At 55.7% G+C, this 19,677-nt stretch overlaps 8 protein-coding genes across 8 annotated transcripts; 5 read left to right on the top strand and 3 right to left on the bottom strand.

Annotated features, from left to right (window-relative positions):
- Window positions 1-714: 714 nt before the first annotated feature.
- On the top strand, window positions 715-3,234 carry EX895_006301 (uncharacterized protein; the record flags this gene model as incomplete). Its single annotated transcript, XM_029886893.1, has 1 exon — window positions 715-3,234. The coding sequence occupies one exon, from the start codon at window positions 715-717 to the stop codon at window positions 3,232-3,234; it is 2,520 nt and encodes an 839-aa protein (XP_029737206.1).
- Window positions 3,235-3,733: 499 nt separating this feature from the next.
- Window positions 3,734-4,348, bottom strand: EX895_006300 (uncharacterized protein; the record flags this gene model as incomplete). Its single annotated transcript, XM_029886892.1, has 1 exon — window positions 3,734-4,348. The coding sequence occupies one exon, from the start codon at window positions 4,346-4,348 to the stop codon at window positions 3,734-3,736; it is 615 nt and encodes a 204-aa protein (XP_029737205.1).
- Window positions 4,349-6,610: 2,262 nt separating this feature from the next.
- On the top strand, window positions 6,611-7,003 carry EX895_006299 (uncharacterized protein; the record flags this gene model as incomplete). The annotated part of the gene is made up of 1 exon (XM_029886891.1): window positions 6,611-7,003. One exon carries the CDS (start codon window positions 6,611-6,613, stop codon window positions 7,001-7,003), a length of 393 nt encoding a protein of 130 aa, XP_029737204.1.
- A 683-nt stretch (window positions 7,004-7,686) lies between these two features.
- EX895_006298 (uncharacterized protein) lies at window positions 7,687-9,543 on the top strand (the record flags this gene model as incomplete). The annotated part of the gene is made up of 1 exon (XM_029886890.1): window positions 7,687-9,543. The coding sequence occupies one exon, from the start codon at window positions 7,687-7,689 to the stop codon at window positions 9,541-9,543; it is 1,857 nt and encodes a 618-aa protein (XP_029737203.1).
- Window positions 9,544-11,047: 1,504 nt separating this feature from the next.
- On the top strand, window positions 11,048-12,634 carry EX895_006297 (uncharacterized protein; the record flags this gene model as incomplete). Its single annotated transcript, XM_029886889.1, has 2 exons — window positions 11,048-11,068; window positions 11,279-12,634. 2 exons carry the CDS (start codon window positions 11,048-11,050, stop codon window positions 12,632-12,634), a joined length of 1,377 nt encoding a protein of 458 aa, XP_029737202.1.
- A 1,295-nt stretch (window positions 12,635-13,929) lies between these two features.
- On the bottom strand, window positions 13,930-15,168 carry EX895_006296 (uncharacterized protein; the record flags this gene model as incomplete). The annotated part of the gene is made up of 1 exon (XM_029886888.1): window positions 13,930-15,168. One exon carries the CDS (start codon window positions 15,166-15,168, stop codon window positions 13,930-13,932), a length of 1,239 nt encoding a protein of 412 aa, XP_029737201.1.
- A 242-nt stretch (window positions 15,169-15,410) lies between these two features.
- EX895_006295 (uncharacterized protein) lies at window positions 15,411-16,661 on the bottom strand (the record flags this gene model as incomplete). The annotated part of the gene is made up of 1 exon (XM_029886887.1): window positions 15,411-16,661. The coding sequence occupies one exon, from the start codon at window positions 16,659-16,661 to the stop codon at window positions 15,411-15,413; it is 1,251 nt and encodes a 416-aa protein (XP_029737200.1).
- A 310-nt stretch (window positions 16,662-16,971) lies between these two features.
- On the top strand, window positions 16,972-19,527 carry EX895_006294 (uncharacterized protein; the record flags this gene model as incomplete). Its single annotated transcript, XM_029886886.1, has 1 exon — window positions 16,972-19,527. One exon carries the CDS (start codon window positions 16,972-16,974, stop codon window positions 19,525-19,527), a length of 2,556 nt encoding a protein of 851 aa, XP_029737199.1.
- Between the last annotated feature and the right edge of the window lie 150 nt (window positions 19,528-19,677).

The following is a 19,677-nucleotide window of genomic DNA, read 5'->3' as shown; positions in this document are numbered from 1 at the left end:
ACGGGTGCATTCATACAGACGCGGGACAGCACAGCCTTGAATGACTCTGTTGGTGCCTCATACCATCACTCGTTCTGTTGCTTCTAATAGCAATCGATTCGAGATTGTGCAACCCAGGCAGCTCCTTCTTTTATTATCCCTCGGAGCCATGACCCTGCGCTGGTCGTCGAGTTGCACATCATGCACCCCAGAACACAGCCCCATCAACAGGGCTTTCGCCAAGGAAGATGGCATTCGGAAGCTCCGTATGCTTCGGCTGGGCCGTCGATGCCTTTATCGGGGACACCGTACGTTCCAGTGCCTGCTGCTGCACCAGCACTGCCTCCTCCGCGACCCGCCTATCAACAATCGGCAACCTATCCGATGTCTCCTACCTCGCCGAGGCCGACTCAACCATCACGCGTGCAGAGCGTCGGCTCACCAGTTCCGTCGAGCTTACGCCCACAACAACCGCTTTCGCACGCTCCCGCTCCGCCGTCACAGGAGCCCCGTCTGGTAAATCCTTTTGAGCAGAGAGAGCAGAGGATGTCATACAATGCTGCTCCCCTCAACACCGAGCGCCATCTGGGTGCTACACGCCAAAGCTTTGGTCCGGGAGACCCACTCTTTTCTGCGCATCAAACAGCGGCAGCAGCTCGTTCTCCTAGACAAGCATCCCCACCCCCATCATTGCCGCGGCCTTATCCTGCGAGTAGCCAATCACCATCACCGCAAATGGTAGCGCAGCGAACCGCTTCCAGCTCTTGTAATACACGCAGTCGCAGCGTCAGGAACAATCTTTCTGTCGCACCTCACGGGGCTCCTGGTCACCAAATCGACGACTGCCCTGGCTGTCGTGCAGAAATGAACGATGCCATCCAAGCCTCATTGCGCTCTGCCCAGCAAGAGAACGAAAAAAGGCATCAAGAACAGCAAGAGCAGCAAGAACTTCAACGAGTTTACGCAGCCAATGTCGAAGAGAATGATCGTCAGCGTCGTCTCGCCCAGGAGGAAGAACAGCTTTTGCAGCAAGCCATCGAAGACAGTCGCCGTGAAGCCGAACAGCAAGCACAGCGCAGTAGGCTCAACGAGGAACTCCTTATCGAAGAGTCACGGCAATATGCGCTCCGCCAGCGCGAGGAGAGCGCCAAACGTGAAGCACAGATGCTTGAAGCCGCCAAGCTAGCCTCGTCTGAGCAAGAAGAGAAAAGGCGTCGCGAACTGGTTGCCATGCACGATGCCGAAAAGAGAGCGCTTCAACTCAGCTTGCAGGAGCAAGAAGAGGAGTGGGCTCGCCGCGAAAGTGCCGAACGATCCGTACTCGAGTTTCTAGACCAGAGGAGCAGTAAGGACCCTTCCGCAGCATCTTCAAGCTCCTCAGTGCAACCGCAATCGTCGTCCGTAGAGGCTGACGATCTCGACGCAGAATATTGGCGATTTACCGGCCATGACGAAGCCTATCAGCTTGCTCTCCAGATGCAGCAAGCGTCCCTATCTGACTCTCACCAACAGAAGGTTGCATCGACGTCACGCACTCGTCGACCCCTTCCGCGCACGCCTGAAGCGCAAGCGCACGGCGACGAGACTGGAGATACTACGTTCTGGTCCGCAAGCAAACGAGACAAAGAATCCGCATCTTCACAGCCAGCCACCCTCTACAATGCCACGCAAGAAGCACCTCCAGCATACTCAGAGGCAACCCAGCCTGGGCCGTCAAATCCTTCAAATGCCCGCATTTCTGCAGGTCGCCCACCAGAAAAGGCATGCGCAGATCGCTACGATGCTGCGACACTCGCCAATCTCAATCGGCCAGTCTTGCAGCATCAGTCTTCTTCCTCAAGCTCAGCGTACAGTCAGTCACAGGGGAGCGACACAACACAGTCTCTTAGAACCAGTTTCGGAGGAGTTTCGCAGCAGTCGAACACCTCGCAGCCTTCGATGAGTGCCCAGGAGTCGTCTCCCGCTCCGGACCCGGCTTCCGCTTCGCCTTCCATCCCACAACGTGGCAGCTCGCACTCTACACCAGCTCCGAAACGTATGAGCTCGGCAAGCTCCATCGCCCCTGAACAACGAGGACAGCGAGCGCTCGCCGGTCTCGATTTTGGCTACTGCAGCCTTCCTTTTGCCGACAAACTCGTCAGGAGCCCTCTTCCCTCTTCGCAGTCTGCGTCCATGACGGACTTGGCATTCGCATCTTCTGCGTCAAATTCAACGTCTGCATCGACGAGCAAGGCTCTCTTTCCTTCTACCATTGAGCTCTCCAAGGTGGCTCAAGACTCTGCGAGCGGCGCCAGACTTTCGCCTTGTAGCTTCTTTGTTCTTCGCGCTTACTCCTGGAAGAGTTTGCTTCGGGCAATCGCGTGGTACGGCAACAGTCGGGTCGAGGCCGCGCCTGCAGAAGTCGCGGCTGCCAGTGATCGACGCTCTCGTTGCCTCTTGCACGCCGAGGTCGAGTTTGTCACGCCGATCCGGGTCGACATCGGCTATGGCGTTGGCGAGTATGCCAGAGCCGCACAGAGCACTGGTAGCATGCCCAAGAATCCTGCGCCTGTTCATGTAGCGTTGTGTCTGTCGCTCTTGCCCGTGTCCGCCTCGAAGTCGCCCTCCGCGGGCGAGGCGAGTGCGTGGCTCAAGTCAGACGAGTATCAGATCATCAAGCGAGAGTCGAGGCGCTTGGATGCGTGGTACGCTGGCAAAGGCTCCACAAGGCGTCTCATCCAGCTTGCGCGTCAACCGCCGGCACTTCCCGTGGTGATGGTTCAGATCGCTCAGTTATTGCATGCCTCGCATTCGTTTAGCGCGGCTTGTCCATCGTCTGGCTCAACAGCACGCCACTCACCGCGCGACCTGCACCATGCCATCGAACGACATGACGAAGGCTTTGTGCGCAAACAGCAGGCTATGCTCACCGCTGGTTCAGCCCTGGCGGCGCAATCTGGTGCGGGTACACCGTCCAATCCACGGCTCAGCATGCAAAGTCCCAGTCGCACGTCTATCTCGGGTGATCGAGTCGCAGGCGCAGACGATGACGAGCTCGACGATGACGATGATGACGGGGACCAAGTCGATTTCAACGATTTCAGTCTGCTGGCAGATGGGTCGTTTGATGCCCAAGATAAAGAGCTCATGGGCAAGCGTCAGAGGCTCAAAGCTAAGGTCAAACGGCGTCTTGCAAAGCGCAATTCAGATGGCAGAGTTGTCGATGAAGATCTTGCTACATGGATCACCCCCTTCGACCTTTCGCAGCATGGATAGCAGGATCGCACGACTACGATGCGCTCATTCTACGCAGTTTCAAGGCAGCCATTCACAGTCTGACACGCACAAACGGAGGTTTCGTTGAATCATCTGATGCTTGCAGTGGGGGCTTTTTTGAGTCCTAATGAATGCGTAATGAAGGACTTGGGTCGCACTGTCCCTGTGGGTGAAACAGCACGGGGGATGGGTGTGAAGAGTATGTAATACACGGTTGCGGGAGTAAAACCACGAATCGAGAAGGAGTCCGTGGTTGAGAGGTGAAAAGGGGAAGAGGAGATGGGCTGTCACGCAACTTCGCTAATAGTCGAGAAAAACGAGTGCAGCTTTTCATAACACGACTGGAAGAACGAGTTCGTGCAAAGCAGGAAGTTGAAACCAAGATCAACCTGCCACAGATCATGCAACAAAGTCCGACTCGGTGGTATGATCGGCAAAACCAGCGACGAAAGAAGCTACTGAGAAATTGCCTCTTGTTGGTGGTAATGGGCAAAACAAATTAGTATCCGTACGAAGCGAGCTTGGCGTTGACGTCCTTGAGCTTGTCGGCGGTGGCGGTCTGAGCGGCGGCGAGCTTCTTGGAAGCAGCGACCTGGCGCTCGTGGTAAGCGGCCTGCTTGACCTTGCGCTTGGCCTCAAGCTTGTCGACGGTCTCAGAGTGGTTCCAGCCGACCTCGTGCGAGATGCGCTGGATGGTGGCGAACTTGCGACCGGGCTTAAGACGCAGAACACGCAGAGCAGCGGGGATGACCATGAGCTTCTTGCGGTCGTAAGGAGGGGGGACACCCTCGTACACCTTCAATCGCTGCAGGGCGGCGGCACCACGAGCGGTCTTGTGGGGAATCATGCCACGGATGGTCTTGTAGAGGATGCGCGAGGGAGCACGGTGGTGGAAGGGACCAGACTTCTTGGGGTTGACCAAGTGGCGCTTGTGCAGGTAGGCGTGGTACTTCAACTTGTTGCGGAAGAACGAGCCCGAGACGTTGATGAGCTCGGATCGGACAACAACGACCTTCTGGCCGGAGAGCAGCTCCTTGGCCAGAGTGGCGGCGAGACGACCGAGGAGGTGTCCCTTGCCGTCAACGATGTATGGGTTTGCCTGCTGGAGGGACATCTGTGGGAGGAGGCGATAGTGACGAGTGTGGTCAAGAGTGAACCAAGAAAAAGTAACATATGGGTCAGTCATCCTGCTCTGCTGACTCGTGAAGACAATAACCAGCTGCGACCTCGACCGTAGACATGAATCTTTGCCCGCGACATATTTAACCATCGACCAAGTTGACTTGTCTGCTCGTCATACCGTCTGCGTGCCACTTCCCAATGCTGTTGCTGCTGCTGCTGCTGGTCGAGAATTGCATCTATCGCAGAAGATTCCCATCATAGCCAGAAGCATCCTCCAACGTCGCAACCGTTCGAGAACTGCTGCCATCGCAAAGCAACGAACCGTGACCCTGTGCTTCTTCCGATACGGTGACCTGTGCATCCTGTAGCGTCGACGAGCGTCTTCCGTCGTAGGGCCAGAACATCGCGCCAGCTACAACGCGTCACATCCTATGGCAGAATCCTTTACTACTCTGCTGTTGCGCTGCAGCTTGACAGCATCTCGAAGGTAAGATGCCAGAACGAGCCGGTGATTTTCCCTTCAGGTCTTGCTTTCGGCGATAATGAGCCTTCTATGGACAATACTGAGATGAACTTTCTGAAGTATTGGTCCAAGGTATCTTCCGATGCTTAGATACGGAAGGTCGAAAAACTGAATACCAACAGCGATATGCGTACTATGCTGCGTACCGTTGGAATTGCTGGTGCTGGGGCTTGGCGGCGTGCTTCGAATGTGTATGTCGTGTTGGTCGGGTAGCAGCCAGTAGATGATGCATATACTAACCTTGACAATATGATTCTTGACGGGTGTGGTGGTGTCGAAGATGATGACGAGCAAATCTTGAATTGGGATACCCCGGCGTAAAGCTGTCTCTCACTCGAAACAGCGTGACTTCCAGCTTTCGGCTCAGGCAGCTAACATTCACGAATAACTTTGTCTCGACACAAGCTTGCTCCCACGACTCAAGGACTCGTGATGCCGTCTCTGAGTCGACTGACTGACTTGCTGGCTTTTTTCCCTTCGAAATTCTGTAAAGGACTAGGAGCGAATCATGTGAGCTCGGCCGAGGTAAATTTGATCAATTGGCAGAGCAGGCCTGGAGCAAGCTGCGTGCTAGAAATTCGATTTTCCAAGGTTGCACAGGGTCGGCGATACAAAGTTGGAGCTTCCAGAGTCGGGAGAGAGAGAGAGAGAGAGAGAGAGAGAGAGAGAGAGGACGAGTTCGAAGTGACAAGATGCCTCGCGTTGGTGGTTCAAGTTAGAGGCAAAGCATCGAGAGAGCCCAGCGTCCAGCGTCAGCCATGGGAGCCAGTTTGTCAGTCAACCCGAAATCTCGAAGCCGCTCACCATCATCTTGGATCACCACCATCCTCATCCGTCAAGAAAGGTAAGTGTCGCCGCCCATATTTGTCGACAACCTTTCGCAATCAGTCAGCACGACACAACGCATACCACCATGATCGACAGCTACATTATCGCAACAGCATCACAGCACAGACCTAATATAAAACACAACAATGACGACGTACACGCTCCGTGACGCTGCCAGACCATGACTACGCCAACCTTGCTAGCATCACAAAGGCATCAAGCATTGTCGACAAACCCGCGCATTGTCCATCCAGCCTGCTCCGTCTTCAGCATACCTTCAACTACATGCAGGTGCTCAGCCACATCAAACAAGTGTAGGCTTTGCATATCGGAAATCCATTGGACACTACACCCATCATCAGGTCTACAAGGACGCCAGAGATCCCAGAGGGGAAAGGCACGGGGAAAGGCACGATACACTTCGCAGAGACAACACGTTTACGCAGCACCATTGTCTCGAGCACTTGCAAAGTCGGAATGTGCTGTTTTTCTGTTCAACCAGACGACACCGAAGATTGCCGGACGTTTGATCATACCCAGCAGTGGATACTCAGCACAGCAGTAGCAAAGGTGTGGCACATGCCGTCCGTCGACGTTCAGCATGACTGTACCGAAGTTGACTGGCAGGTAATCAGGTCGATGTCACCGGCTTCAGCCGACAACGAATACTAGCCTAGAATCAATTTTACTATTCAGAGGATCTGGGGTATTTCGTCGACACTCATGCTTCTCGAACACAGTATACCAGTACTATCGTAGTTTCAGCGTCTGGCAGTCCGACAAGATTGCGAAAGGCTCTCGACAATCGACAATCGCCTAGCCCTTTACAATTTATACTGACTTCTAGCCGTGCTATTCCCTCGCTCTCGCACACCACCTTCTCGCCGCCTTTAGATCGTCAAGATGGCTGCCACTTCCATCCCCATCGTCAAGAAGCGCACCAAGGCTTTCAAGCGCCACCACTCGGACCGATACCACCGTGTCGGCGAGTCGTGGCGTAAGCCCAAGGGTATCGACAGTGCTGTTCGCCGTCGTTTCCGCAGCACCGTTCGCATGCCCAAGATCGGTTACGGTTCCAACAAGAAGACCCGCCACCTGATGCCCAACGGCTACCGCCGTCTCGTGGTCTCTAACGTCCGTGACGTCGAGCTCCTCCTCATGCACAACGGTGTCTACGCTGCCGAGATTGCCCACAACGTCTCGTCCAAGAAGCGTATCGACATCCTCGAGAAGGCCAAGGCCCTCGGCGTCAAGGTCACCAACGCCAACGCCCGCGTTCGTGCTCAAGAGGCATAAACTTATCGCGCCTTTCCCTTCACACACTGGATCCGTAGTCACGTCTTTCCCAATCGTTGACGATCTGCATCGAATTCGTCCAACACCGTGATGTTCTCGTCCGCCACTCGCTCGCATCTTCATGTACAATCACCACATCACACACATTCTACATGCGGGGTTCTTGACTGATCCTCGTGCAAAATATCAATCGCCCCCTTAGCGCGGGCCCGATCGAACGACCCCTTAATGAATTGGACCTGGCTGTGCCTATCTCCTTCTCTCCTTACAGTGCTGTGTGTCTTGAGTTGTTGACTTACTTGTTTAAAGAGGTCTGCTCCATGTTTGGCAGCGAACACCAGCTAGCGATTTTTCAATTTCTGTTACATCGTCATTCGTCGTTGACATCCGAATTCCGGCAGGCGCGACTTTTTGTGTGGAGTTGTGCGAGCGAGTGCGGGCCAGGGTCCTTCCACAACACCACACGCATCCTCCGCCGACATGAACACATAACACCATCATAAAGCATAGCTCCACACAGCATTGCAGCGTGCATTCTAGCAGGTGGTATTATAGCAATAAGAGTCGCTTGCAGACCACTCAGAGGCTCGCGTGCGATCGTACCTACTTTGTCGGCCAGCGTCACGTGTAGCAGCGCATAGCAAGTCCAAGTTAAATCGTCGCCGACAACAAAGGACTCAGCCATGAGCGAAGCGAGCGGATCAGCATCTCCAGCTTTGGAAGCGTCCTCGGCAGAACTCGGCCCTGGTGGATCCAGGCCGAAGCGTGCGGTCCGACCAACGGTAAAAGCACTACTAGCCCGAGAGCAGTCGCCAGAAGGATGGGAACACGGAGGTTCCCGCAGATCGCAGCCCTCGCGGCCGGTCCGCACCTCGTCAGGAGGGCGTCCGCAGATCAAGCTCAAGATGAAGGCATCTGGCGGTGGCACTGCAGCAGGGGCTGGTCAAGGCTTCAAAACGCAAGCCTACATGCAGAGCTACGATCGCGAGCTCGATTCGGAAGACGACGAGACAGGCCAAGGACTTGCCTTTGAAGAGCAACTCATCTTCCGCATGCCCGAGGGTCCCGAGTGCGACAAGCTCAGGGAAAGCATCCAGAAACGGCAGCTCGGCGACGATGTCTGGTTCAAGTTCAAAGACTCGAGGAGAGCTGTAGTGCACGTAGGCGACTCGCTCTTCTCGGCAAAGCTGGTCGACTTGCCTACCATCACCGAAGCACACAAGACGCTCGACAATCGCCAATTTTTCAAAGTGGCCGACATTGCACAGATGCTCGTCGTCGAGGGCAAGATTACGGATGAATCCCAGGCCTCTTCCAGCGGCAACGGCAAGGCTTTCAACATCGATGACTTCGTCTACCCACACGGAATCACACCTCCCATGCACTGGGCAAGAAAACGACGTTTCCGTAGACGTGCCGCGCGTCGAGCCATTGAGACGGTCGAGAAGGAAGTGGAAAGATTGCTCAAGGCAGATAAGAAAGCAGAGCAGGTCGAATATGAGATGCTCGATGCAGCAGAAGAGGGTGGATCCGATGACGAAGAAGATGATCAACGAGGTGGTGTATCACGACGCGGTCCTTCGTCGCCTGGCGGCTCGCAGGCCGACACTCCCATGGCCGACGGCTCTGACGCCGGTTCGCAAGATGAAGATATGGACGAGGGCGATGAGGATGGAGAGGGCCTGGCACATCGTCGTCGTGCCGATATGGACGAGAACGGTGGCGGACGCGGCTATGACGACGGGGATCCCGACGACGACGATGTTGACGAGGACCTTGCAGCCGAGCTGGATGCCGCGCTAGAAGAGGAGGAGGAAGACGACGATGACGGTTCGACGCGAGGCGCTGGGAGCGAGGCGCAGAGCCACGCCAGCGATCAGGAGGATCTTTGGGACGACGATGACGACGATGACGCGGACGACGGGGGCGAGGAAGAGGAAGACGAAGAAGACGAGAATGACGAAGAGAAGGAACAACGTGTTCGAGAGGCACAACTCGAAGCGGAATGCCGTGAGCTCGAGACGCTCGTCCGCAGGAAGCAAGCCGACGTCGACGGTACCATGAACCTCATCATCAAGAATCGTCACCAGCAGGCACTCCGAAAACTCACGACTGAGCGTGATCTCAAGCGCAATCAGCTGTCTGACCTCAAACAGGCGCGAAGGGAGCGCAAGGAAGCTATCCAAGCCGCAGCAGAAGCGGAAGCGGAAGCAGCCGAAAACGTCGCAGTGGCAGCCTCGTCCAGCACGGAACGTCCCTCCGACATGACGCCTTTCCGAGATGATCACGCCGAGCGCTCATCCGACCATCCGCAGCAAGGTGGTGTTGTCTCTCCTGGTGTTGGCGTTGTCGGTGGCGACGATCCGAACAACGCGGCACAGAATCGAGGCATGCCGCCTCCAGCTCTTCCAGCTAGCAGAAACGTGTCGCAGCCATCGTCATCCTCTGCAAGGCTTGAAGGCGGCCAGTCCAGCACACAAAACGATCCCGGTGACAGCGATCTTTGGGACGATGACGACGAGGTCCAAAATGGAGATTGAAGCAGCGCCCAGCGTTCACCGAAAATGCCCACGTGCCGACCACCATGGCCACGCTACTCTATTCACATTTGTATTTGTATCGACCCCCCGAGCATTCAGAGGAAAGACTCATCGAACCCATCGCATGCAGATGCCTCTGTCGGTCGCGACTCACGCGGATCTGAATCAACACGAGCAGGCTGCTGTCATTGAACCAGGAAGGGCCGAGCACAAGTTCGATCCGTTTGCCACTGAGCATCTCCGTCACCACGCATTGTTGAGCGGAAGAGGCACAGAGAGAGAGAGAGAGAGAGAGCGCGCGCCAGCCAGGCCGTCACGTCCGAACACATCTCCGCATTCCGAACGAACAAATGTCAAAAAGTCTCTTGCAGATCGTGCATTCTAGCCAGGCACTCGGCCTAAAGCGGTCACCGATCAGTCAACAACTTGCGTCCTCTATGAATTACAAGTTTGTGTGAAGATCTCGAACTGGTTGACTTCAACTTGAGTGACAACGACGTGCAGATTTCGAGTCGCGGCCACAGACCTCTTTCGCTCTCCGTCTCTCTTTCTTTGTCTCTCCACAGACCTCTTTCGCTCTCCGTCTCTCTTTCTTTGTCTCTCCTTCCAGCCTCTCCTATTTCCCGAATTTACGGACAGTGATGCAGTGCCTCACTGGCTCAGGCTTACACTGTCCATTTCCTTTGCCGCAGTCGAGTGCCCTTTCCCGCCCGTGCGCTCTCTTCCGCCGCGCTCTCCTTCGCACTCTTCGCGAATATGACTGATAGTGTCAGAGCAAACGCCTTTGCGCCCCTCAGGATGATCGGCGACCAGCACACGCGAGTCTAGAGTCCAAGCCGGTGACTGGCTGGATGCCCAGGCGCCGATCATCCATCAGGAACCACAGAATGGGAGATACGAAGAAAGAGGAACGTGCGCCAGTCGCTCGTTCGTCTCGAGACGTCCTCAATTTTGGATCGTGGAGGGGAGACTGGTAGACCAGGCCAGATGCTTCCCTTGACAGGCTCACGGAATGTGCTTTCAGCTCGGGCCTATTCTGAAACGATCGTCTGCAAAGAGAGTTCCAAAACGGAATTCAAGATGCAAGGAAGCGAGTGACTTTTGTATTCTTCGGCTTGAGTACGTTGTATTGGGCAATTTTCGAGACCTTACAAGGCGACCGCATACTGTCCTGTTCACCGTCTACAGCTATTTCTTGCTGCGCCCGTCTATTGGCTTCTTCTCAAAGCAGGCCTTTCGCGCCTTTCTCGTGCCAAATTTCCAGCCAATGAGGCGCGAGAGCAGAGGATGCTGGAAGTTGAGACGCAAGAAAAATTTTCTCTGCTTGTGCGCAGCAGAATCGACGAATTTTCGCCCTCGTCTCGCCCCCCCTTCTTCGCCCTTGTGCCACGTCCAGACAGGTCGAGCCAGCAGAGCGAGTAAATAAATGGCGATAGCTTTCCTCGCTATCTTTCCTTCTTTCCTCATACATCGTATCATACCATACACCAAAAACATCATCAAAATGGGTAAAGAAAAAGCTCACGTACGTATTCATCACTAGCATCGCCACAATCCACCTCCCAGTAACCATTTGTTGCCCTCGTTATCGGCTCTTCGTCGCCGTCACCGTTGAGTTGCAATTCCGGTGGCGGCGCTCATCTAGCCGCCATGACGATGAAAATATGTGCATTCAATGGAGGGACAAGTTTCTGACCCTCTCTGCATCTCCTTCATACTCCTTGATTCATTACAGGTTAACGTCGTCGTCATTGGACACGTCGACTCCGGTAAGTCGACCACCACCGGTCACTTGATCTACAAGTGCGGTGGTATCGACAAGCGTACCGTCGAGAAGTTCGAGAAGGAGGCTGCCGAGCTCGGCAAGGGTTCCTTCAAGTACGCTTGGGTTCTTGACAAGCTCAAGGCCGAGCGTGAACGTGGTATCACCATCGACATCGCCCTCTGGAAGTTCGAGACCCCCAAGTACATGGTTACCGTCATCGACGCCCCTGGTCACCGTGACTTCATCAAGAACATGATCACTGGTACCTCGCAGGCCGACTGTGCCATTCTCATCATCGCCGGTGGTACCGGTGAGTTCGAGGCTGGTATCTCCAAGGACGGTCAGACCCGTGAGCACGCTCTCCTCTCGTTCACCCTCGGTGTGCGTCAGCTCATCGTTGCCGTCAACAAGATGGACACCACCAAGTACTCCGAGGACCGATTCAACGAGATCGTCAAGGAGACCTCCAACTTCATCAAGAAGGTCGGCTACAACCCCAAGACCGTCGCCTTCGTCCCCATCTCCGGCTGGCACGGTGACAACATGATCGAGCCCACCAAGGAGATGCCCTGGTACAAGGGTTGGGAGCGCGAGACCAAGGCCGGCAAGGTCTCTGGTAAGACCCTCCTCGACGCCATTGACGCCATCGAGCCCCCTTCGCGTCCCACCGACAAGCCCCTCCGTCTCCCCCTCCAGGACGTCTACAAGATCGGCGGTATCGGAACTGTGCCCGTCGGCCGTGTCGAGACCGGTGTCATCAAGGGCGGCATGGTTGTCACCTTCGCTCCCTCCAACGTCACCACCGAGGTCAAGTCCGTCGAGATGCACCACGAGACCCTCACCGAGGGTCTTCCCGGTGACAACGTCGGATTCAACGTCAAGAACGTTTCCGTCAAGGACATCCGCCGTGGTAACGTCTGCTCCGACTCCAAGAACGACCCCGCCATGGAGGCCGAGTCCTTCATCGCCCAGGTCATCGTCATGAACCACCCCGGTCAGATTGGTAACGGATACGCCCCCGTCCTCGACTGCCACACTGCCCACATTGCCTGCAAGTTCGCCGAGATCACCGAGAAGATCGACCGCCGAACTGGTAAGTCTATCGAGAACAACCCCAAGTTCATCAAGTCTGGTGACGCCGCCCTCGTCAAGATGATCCCCACCAAGCCCATGTGCGTCGAGTCCTTCCAGGAGTACCCCCCTCTCGGCCGCTTCGCCGTCCGTGACATGCGACAGACCGTCGCTGTCGGCGTCGTGAAGCAGGTGACCAAGACTGCCGGTAAGGGCGGCAAGACCACCAAGTCGGCCGCCAAGGCCTCCAAGTAAGCTGCTCCGCAGTTTCTGGTCGTCGTTGACACCCACTCGCGACTTTGAGCCGCCGATCCTCTTTCCTGCCCGCGTTTTTTCCCCCGGTTTCAACGCGGAGTCAAATGTAAACCCCCAGTTGTTTTCCCCTCTTCCTGTATGATTCTCTCTCTTCACTCGTATCCACTCGTGTTGATTGACAACAATGCAGACCAAAAATCTTACCCCTCCATAGAAGCTAGTGTATGAGTGCGAGTGCAGTTTGAGACAGTGGGAGTTGTTGCACTGAGACTTGCAGTACAGACCAGCCGTGACTTTTTTTCGCGCGAAAAGCACGCGTTGCCAGCAGCATCCAAAGCTGGGAGGAAAAAAAAAAGTTTTTGTTCACAACCTTCTCGACGAGGTCTCGAGTGCTTCTCTCTCGACAACATCATCAGTTCCTCAGACCAACGGAATACGAGCTAATCAAGGTCGTTCACCAATACCACTTCGGTCACGACGCAGTATTTTTCACTCGCACGCCTGTGGACTCGATGCATCCGTCTCCGCACGGGCGCTCTCCTGACTCTTGCTTTGTCGTCGTTTCGTTCCAGCTCCGCTTCCCCTTTTCCGCTCCCTGCTTCCGCAGCTCCTCTCCTCTCCTCTCCTCTCTCCTCTCCTCTCCCCTCTCACTGAGACTGCCCATATTAGAGTCCATTTGATGCAACCTACATCAACTGTGACGGGACAAATTGGGCCACAGCAGCAAACTTTCATCGTTTTACGATGATGCATTAACCTTGTCATAACTATCCGGCTCGTCTTGATCATGTGGACGACTCGGCTGAACGACCTGGAACATCTCTTTGTCCTCATTTTGACTCTCTGAGCTCGTCATTCTAGTTTGACTCACGTATACATAGCCTTCGTCGAGCAGAGCTGGAATCAAACTCAGTTTGGAAAGCATGATGGACTGTGGACGACCGTGAACTGTGAACGAATCTGGAACCGCAATAGTGGCCATTTGGTCGCGTCACTCACAACTCGATCCGCTTTCGAACAAGGAAAGTACGATTTCTCTGTCTCTCAAAGTGTCTGTCGCTCGTAAGCTGGCTCCCGTGGTCTAGCTCTTTTGAAAGCTTGCGCGTCGACTCTCAGCCAGTGCAAGGTGAGGTCTTTGCAGCTTCGCTCGCAGACCGCCCACTGTCTCTCATTTCTTCCACGCTTTCCACAAACACAATCACGCTCATGCACGAACAGTCAATTGTCGCAACATCAAGCTGCATTCAACGTGCAATGACATTCGAGATAGAAGCGTGCATCTAGATGGACAATGATCAGTTACCCTGTGCCGGAGGGTTCGGGTTGTCGAGAAGAATGCCGATAGCGCCCTCCACGCTTCCGCCTGCCATGAGAAGAGCTCGGACGTTGGCCTGTCCGTCGTAAAAGCCCATAGCCTGCATCTGCTCGAGCTGCGACGAGAAGCGTTCCTCAGGCGGGCGAGTGTCGCGCGATGCTGCCGCGCCTGCACCGCCGAATCCTCCAAGACCTCCAAGGCCTCCGAGTCCACCCAGTCCACCTAGTCCACCCAGGCCTCCAGCTCCGCCTCCACCGCCTCCGAGCAGTTGTTGAAGGAATGCGGGATCTCCAAAAGGATTCGCCGCTGGACCACCTGGAGCATTACCTGCGCCGCTGCCGCCATTGTTGTTATTGTTTGCGTTGTTGTTGCTTCCGGTCTCGCCAAATGCACCAGGAGGAGGCCACTGACCGCCAGCGTTGTTGCCGCCGGCACCAGCGCCGAGACCACCGAGGCCGCCCAGGCCACCAAGACCTCCCATGCTGTCCATTCCGGCGCTCTCCATCATCTGTGACATTTGCGCCATCCGCTGCATGGTCTCTGGGTTGGTGATCATCTCGCGGAACTGTTCGGATCGCATCATCTCGCGCATCTGTGGGGCCATGCCTTGTAGCTGAGGGTTCATGGCGATCATCTGGTCGATGAATTCGGGACGCGACATCATGTCGCGCATCTGACGCTGCACCTCGGGATTCTGCATGAGACCCATCATCATGTTGGGGTCGCGTGGGTTGAGGCCCATGCCACCGAACGCACCACCGCTCTCGTTGAGCAGACGGGCCATGTGCGGACCGGCATAGTCAGCGCGATTCAAGGCCGAGAGTGGATTGTTGGTAAAGTTCTGACCTGCGGAAAAGTTTTGGGGAACACCCTGCGACTGCGACGAGGCGGCATTGGTCGAAGTTCCACTTGCGCTTGGAGCGGTTCCGGGCACAGAAGGGTTGCCCGTGGTGGGTGCGGAGCGAGCAGCCGACTTGACCATGTGCACAGTGTTGCCGTCCTTGACCTTGTACACCGAAAGCGTCTCGTCGTCCTTGAGAACCTTGCCGGCGTAGATGAGCCTCTGGGCGTCGGCGGGGATGTCGGGCTTCTGCTTTTCGATGGCCTCCTTGAGCTGGCGCACGGTCTGATCCGAGGTGATGTCGATGCTGAGCTTGAGATCCGAGGGACCCTTGATGTTGATCTTGAGCGGCGATGCCGCGTCGTTTGTGTCGGCCATGGCGGGTGAAGCAAGGTATAGCGTGTCGGCGTGTGAAGAGACACGAGATGGATGTGGTTGATGGAGACGTTGCCGAACGGATCGTGATGCTCAGTGGACAGATGTGGAGTTTTCAGATTTCTCAGCAGCTGAGCAGCACGGACACACGGAAATTCGAGCTTGGCGCATTGTGCAGCTTCCACGTTTAGCAACAGACAAATTCGCGCGAGAGAGTCGTTCTGACTTCTGCAAGTGATACCACATTATGTCGAAGCAACACTTGCTGCGCCTGCTGTAAACTGCAGCTCCTTTTCGTACCGATCCAGCGTCGCCTTGGGGAACTTGGATCGACACGTGAGACAAAAGGGCCGCGGTTGGCAAAACAGACTCAAGCACACGCTGCAGATGTAGCCGATATCGACAATCTTGCGATGGCAGAAGCAAGCCGCCCTGAAATCAATCTCCTCGAGCGTGGGCAGGTTCATCGCGCCGCGCATCGATCTTGAGGGCAGGTAGGTCGTGAGTAGCGTCTGCACCAAGTTCGAACGCATGTCGTTGCCGCCCTTTTCGTGGTCATCGGCGAGGCGAAAGTAGGTGCCCGAAGTGAGATACGAGGCTTGCTGGAGAAAGACAGTATCGCTTCCAAACAGTTTGCAGACGTCGATGGTGACGCCCTTCTTCTGTGCGGCAAAGATGCAGTTCATCATGGGAATGTACTGCGTCGAAGCATCCTGCGTGACGCTGAGGATGAGGATGCGCGACTTGAAGCTGCCGAGGCTGCCGGCTCCTGCGCCACCGCCGGCCCCCGCGGAAGAATTGCCGCCGCCCGCTCGTGTCTGTGCTGTTGCAGCTATGCCATTGCCGGCGTTGGCTGCGTCGGTAGCGTCGCTAAGTCCGAGTCGATTGAGGTGACAGAGCGCTTGTGACAGCGCGGAAACGATTCCCACATTGACCGAGCGCGCAAGGGTTGCGTGTTTGATTGCTTCGTTGTCCGCATTGGCATCGACGGCCTCCTGCGCCTGCTTGGCACGGTCGAACATGGACTTGCACGTGTTGCGGATGCCTTGTTCCAGGTGGTCATCGACCAGCTTGAAATGTTGATACGTGTTTGCGTCGGGCTTGTGTACGCTTGACGAGGCGTTCGAGCTCTTTGATGCCGAATCGGATGCTCTTGCGGAAAAGGGAGCTGTCGAGTAGAGGAGCTGCGCAGTGCCCGTTCCAGCTGCCGCGTAGATCGCCAATCCGTTCTCGTGCTGCATTGCCATGTGCGCGTTCAGCAGAATCATGATGGCAGACAGCGCTTCGTCGAGGGCAACATCGCTTGAAACTTGTTTGGCCTTGCCTTTTCCTACCGCTTCAGATCTTCGGATCCATGCCAGTGGATTGATGTCGAGCACGAGAATGAGAAAGTCGGGCGACGTACGCACCGTGCTGCTCTTCGACGACTGGATGTGTGAGAACCCAGCATTGGCAATTTCGGTGGTCGACTTGGCTTGGGTGGTTGCTGCCGGCATCTTGATCTGAGCAGCAAGCGTTCGTGATTCCACGACGTCAGTCGGGAGCGGTGGCAAGACGTTGACGAGGTGTTGAACGAAAGATGGGGCGCTGAGTCGTCGAATGTGGAGCAGTCGATATGGACCAATTTAACAATTTGCTCTAGATTTCCGATTTCCGAGCTTCTCTGAGAATTTTTTGAGGAAAGCGCCTCGTTTTCGATGCCGTCAAGGGTTCACCACCACAAATCCGCTAGGCAGAGGATCGCTTTCGTTCACCTCTTGCAAGCTACCACCTACACAGACCTCGAAGCATCATCGCTGATACAAGATGTTCTCGGTCAAGCGCTTCGACGCTTTCGGCGTTTCGTCGTCGTCAGGGCAGAAAGAGGATACTGTCGACGCGGCCAAGCTCGACGCTCTCAACGAGCGCATTCGCAAGAAGCAGAAAATCGCACCTGCAGGCGAGGCATCAGGCTCACAACTATCGAGTGTGGCTACGGTATCAGCACCGGTCACTTCCTACACGGCAGCATCCACCCCTGCATCGCGACCAGCACTCAACATCCATCCCTCTCGCTTGAACGCGGCACCCCTGCTCCGGCAATCAGTCAACAAAGCTCAGACTGGACCAAGAGAAAAGACGAAAGCAAAACAGCGATACCTCAAAGCGAAAAAGGTGCGTCGCAAGGCAAAGTTGAGGTCTACTCCTAAGAAGTCAAAGACCGACGCCAACGCGGCATCCGCAATAGCAGACAACTCGATCGTCTCGCATTTGCCAGAGGAGGAGGCCTTGCACCGTCGCGAGGCGGCCAAACAGAAAGCAGCGAAGAACGCGGTTGCATCGCAACAGGCAAGGTCAGACGCTCCATCTAATTCGGATTCGGATTCGGACAAAGACTCGGATCAACAGTCGAATATTGGCTCTGAGCAGGACGATTCCGAGTCAGAGTCATCTTCGACCCCTCAAGCCACGCTACCGAAAGCAAGTGCCGAAGACAAGCAGGTCGAGGGCGATGCTGCGAATGAGGTCAAGGCACTGGAACGTTTCCCTCTCGCAGGTGTCAAAAAAGCTGTGGATGCCAAACTCATCAGCTCGCTTGGTCTTCCTGAAGGTCTTTCCAACCGAACCATCGTAGACCCCACATTGTCTCGACCTCTTCCGCAGCGAACCAAACCAAGCAAGGCATCCACAGCATCTCCGCACTCCACGCCCGACGGCGGCGCACTCATTGACCAAGACACAGCAGAAGCCTCCTCGGACGACGATCAAGAATCGGTCACCCTCTCCGCGCGCAGCAGCGCCAACGACGACTTTAGCAAGGTCGCACTGAGCGACACCGTACGCTCCCGCCTCGAAGCGCTCGGTGTGAGCGAATGGTTTGCCGTCCAAGTATCTGTGATCCCGTGTCTGCTCGCTCAGCCGCAGAGCCGGTCTTTGTACCGGCCCTTTGCTCCACCACGCGATCTGTGCGTATCCGCACCGACAGGAAGCGGAAAGACACTTGCGTACAGTGTGCCCGTTGTCGAAGTTCTGCGCACACGTCAGATCGTCCGTCTCCGTGCTCTGATCGTTCTGCCAACGCGAGACCTCGTCTCGCAGGTCCGCAGTACTCTGGAGTTGGTGGCCAAAGGATCTGGGTTGAAGATCGGCACCGCCACTGGTCAACACAGCTTTGCGCACGAGCAGAGCCAGCTTGTCGGGACGAGCAAGCCGGGCGAACAAGAAGAGGATGCGCAGCTCGAGTCCAAGGTTGATATCTTGATTGTCACGCCAGGTCGACTCATTGATCATCTCGATTCGACACCTGGGTTCACTCTCGCGCATTTGCGATTCTTGGTCATCGACGAAGCAGACCGTCTTCTGAATCAGTCTTTCCAGGAATGGCTGCGCCGTGTCCTTGCTGCAACCGAAGGCAAGGCGAATGCTGTTGAGGCTCACTCACAGCAACAAGGCCCCGCTCAAGCCCCGTACGAGCTCTTGTCGTCTTGCGCTTCAGGACTGGGAGCTGCAACTTGGTCGACTCTGCAAGAAGAAGCAGTGCCGTCCGTACAGAAGCTGCTGTTTTCTGCGACATTGACACGAGACCCGGCCAAAATTGCCGCGCTCGGTCTGCGCAACCCTCACTATATCACTGTCCAGGACCGTCACTCGGCCGGAGACGAGGAGAATGGACGCACAAACGGCGGACCGCAGCACGAGCGCTTCTCGCTTCCCCATTCGCTTCGTGAACACATGCTCGTGACAACATCCGCGGACAAGCCCTTCCACTTGCTCTACCTGCTTCATCGTCCTGACGAGGTCAACGACAATAGCCGCATCCGCAAAGCACTTTGCTTCACCAAGTCGGTCGATTCGGCTGCAAGACTCGTCAAGCTCCTCGAAATCTTCGAGCAAGTCCGCAGCGAGAACGGACTCGTCGCTCGCGGAAGTCGGCCTCTAGTTGTCAAAAACTACTCGTCTGAGCTCAAGCCCTCCGACCGTCAACGGATCCTCACAGCATTCGGACAAGGCGAGATCGACTTGCTTGTTAGCTCGGATCTGATTTCGCGAGGTATCGATTTGCCGTCTGTCGAGCATGTGCTGTCGTACGACGCTCCGATCGACCCGGCCAAGTACGTCCACCGTGTGGGTCGCACTGCGCGTGCTGGGAAGCACGGTGACGCTTGGACGCTTGTCGAAGAACAAGAGGCGCGACACTTCAAGAAGATGGTCCGCTCCATCGCTCGTCAAACGCCCATGGCCAAGATCAAGCCCAAGAAGCTCAAGGAGGGAGAGGTGATTGACTTTGTCGAGGGGGATGTCGCGAGTCGTGAATTGCGCAAGCTGCATGATGCGTACGAAGAGGCGCTTGGCAGGATGGCTAAACTGTATCGTACTCAGTGAGCGATCAATTCCACACCTCAATAAAGTTTCAGTCGCTCTGGCGACGCGAAGCAGTTTCATGCAGCAACAAGCGATTGTAGGTCAGTGATTCTCGTTTGTCTTTCGTGCTTCTCTTGCTTCGCATCCTTCACAACATGTGCAGAATGCACG

This window comes from Sporisorium graminicola, chromosome SGRAM_8, assembly GCF_005498985.1.
Source record: "Sporisorium graminicola strain CBS 10092 chromosome SGRAM_8, whole genome shotgun sequence".
NCBI classification, from domain to species: Eukaryota; Fungi; Basidiomycota; class Ustilaginomycetes; order Ustilaginales; family Ustilaginaceae; genus Sporisorium; species Sporisorium graminicola.
The sequence above is the reverse complement of the archived record's forward strand: the minus strand, read 5'-3'. Positions and strand labels throughout refer to the sequence as shown.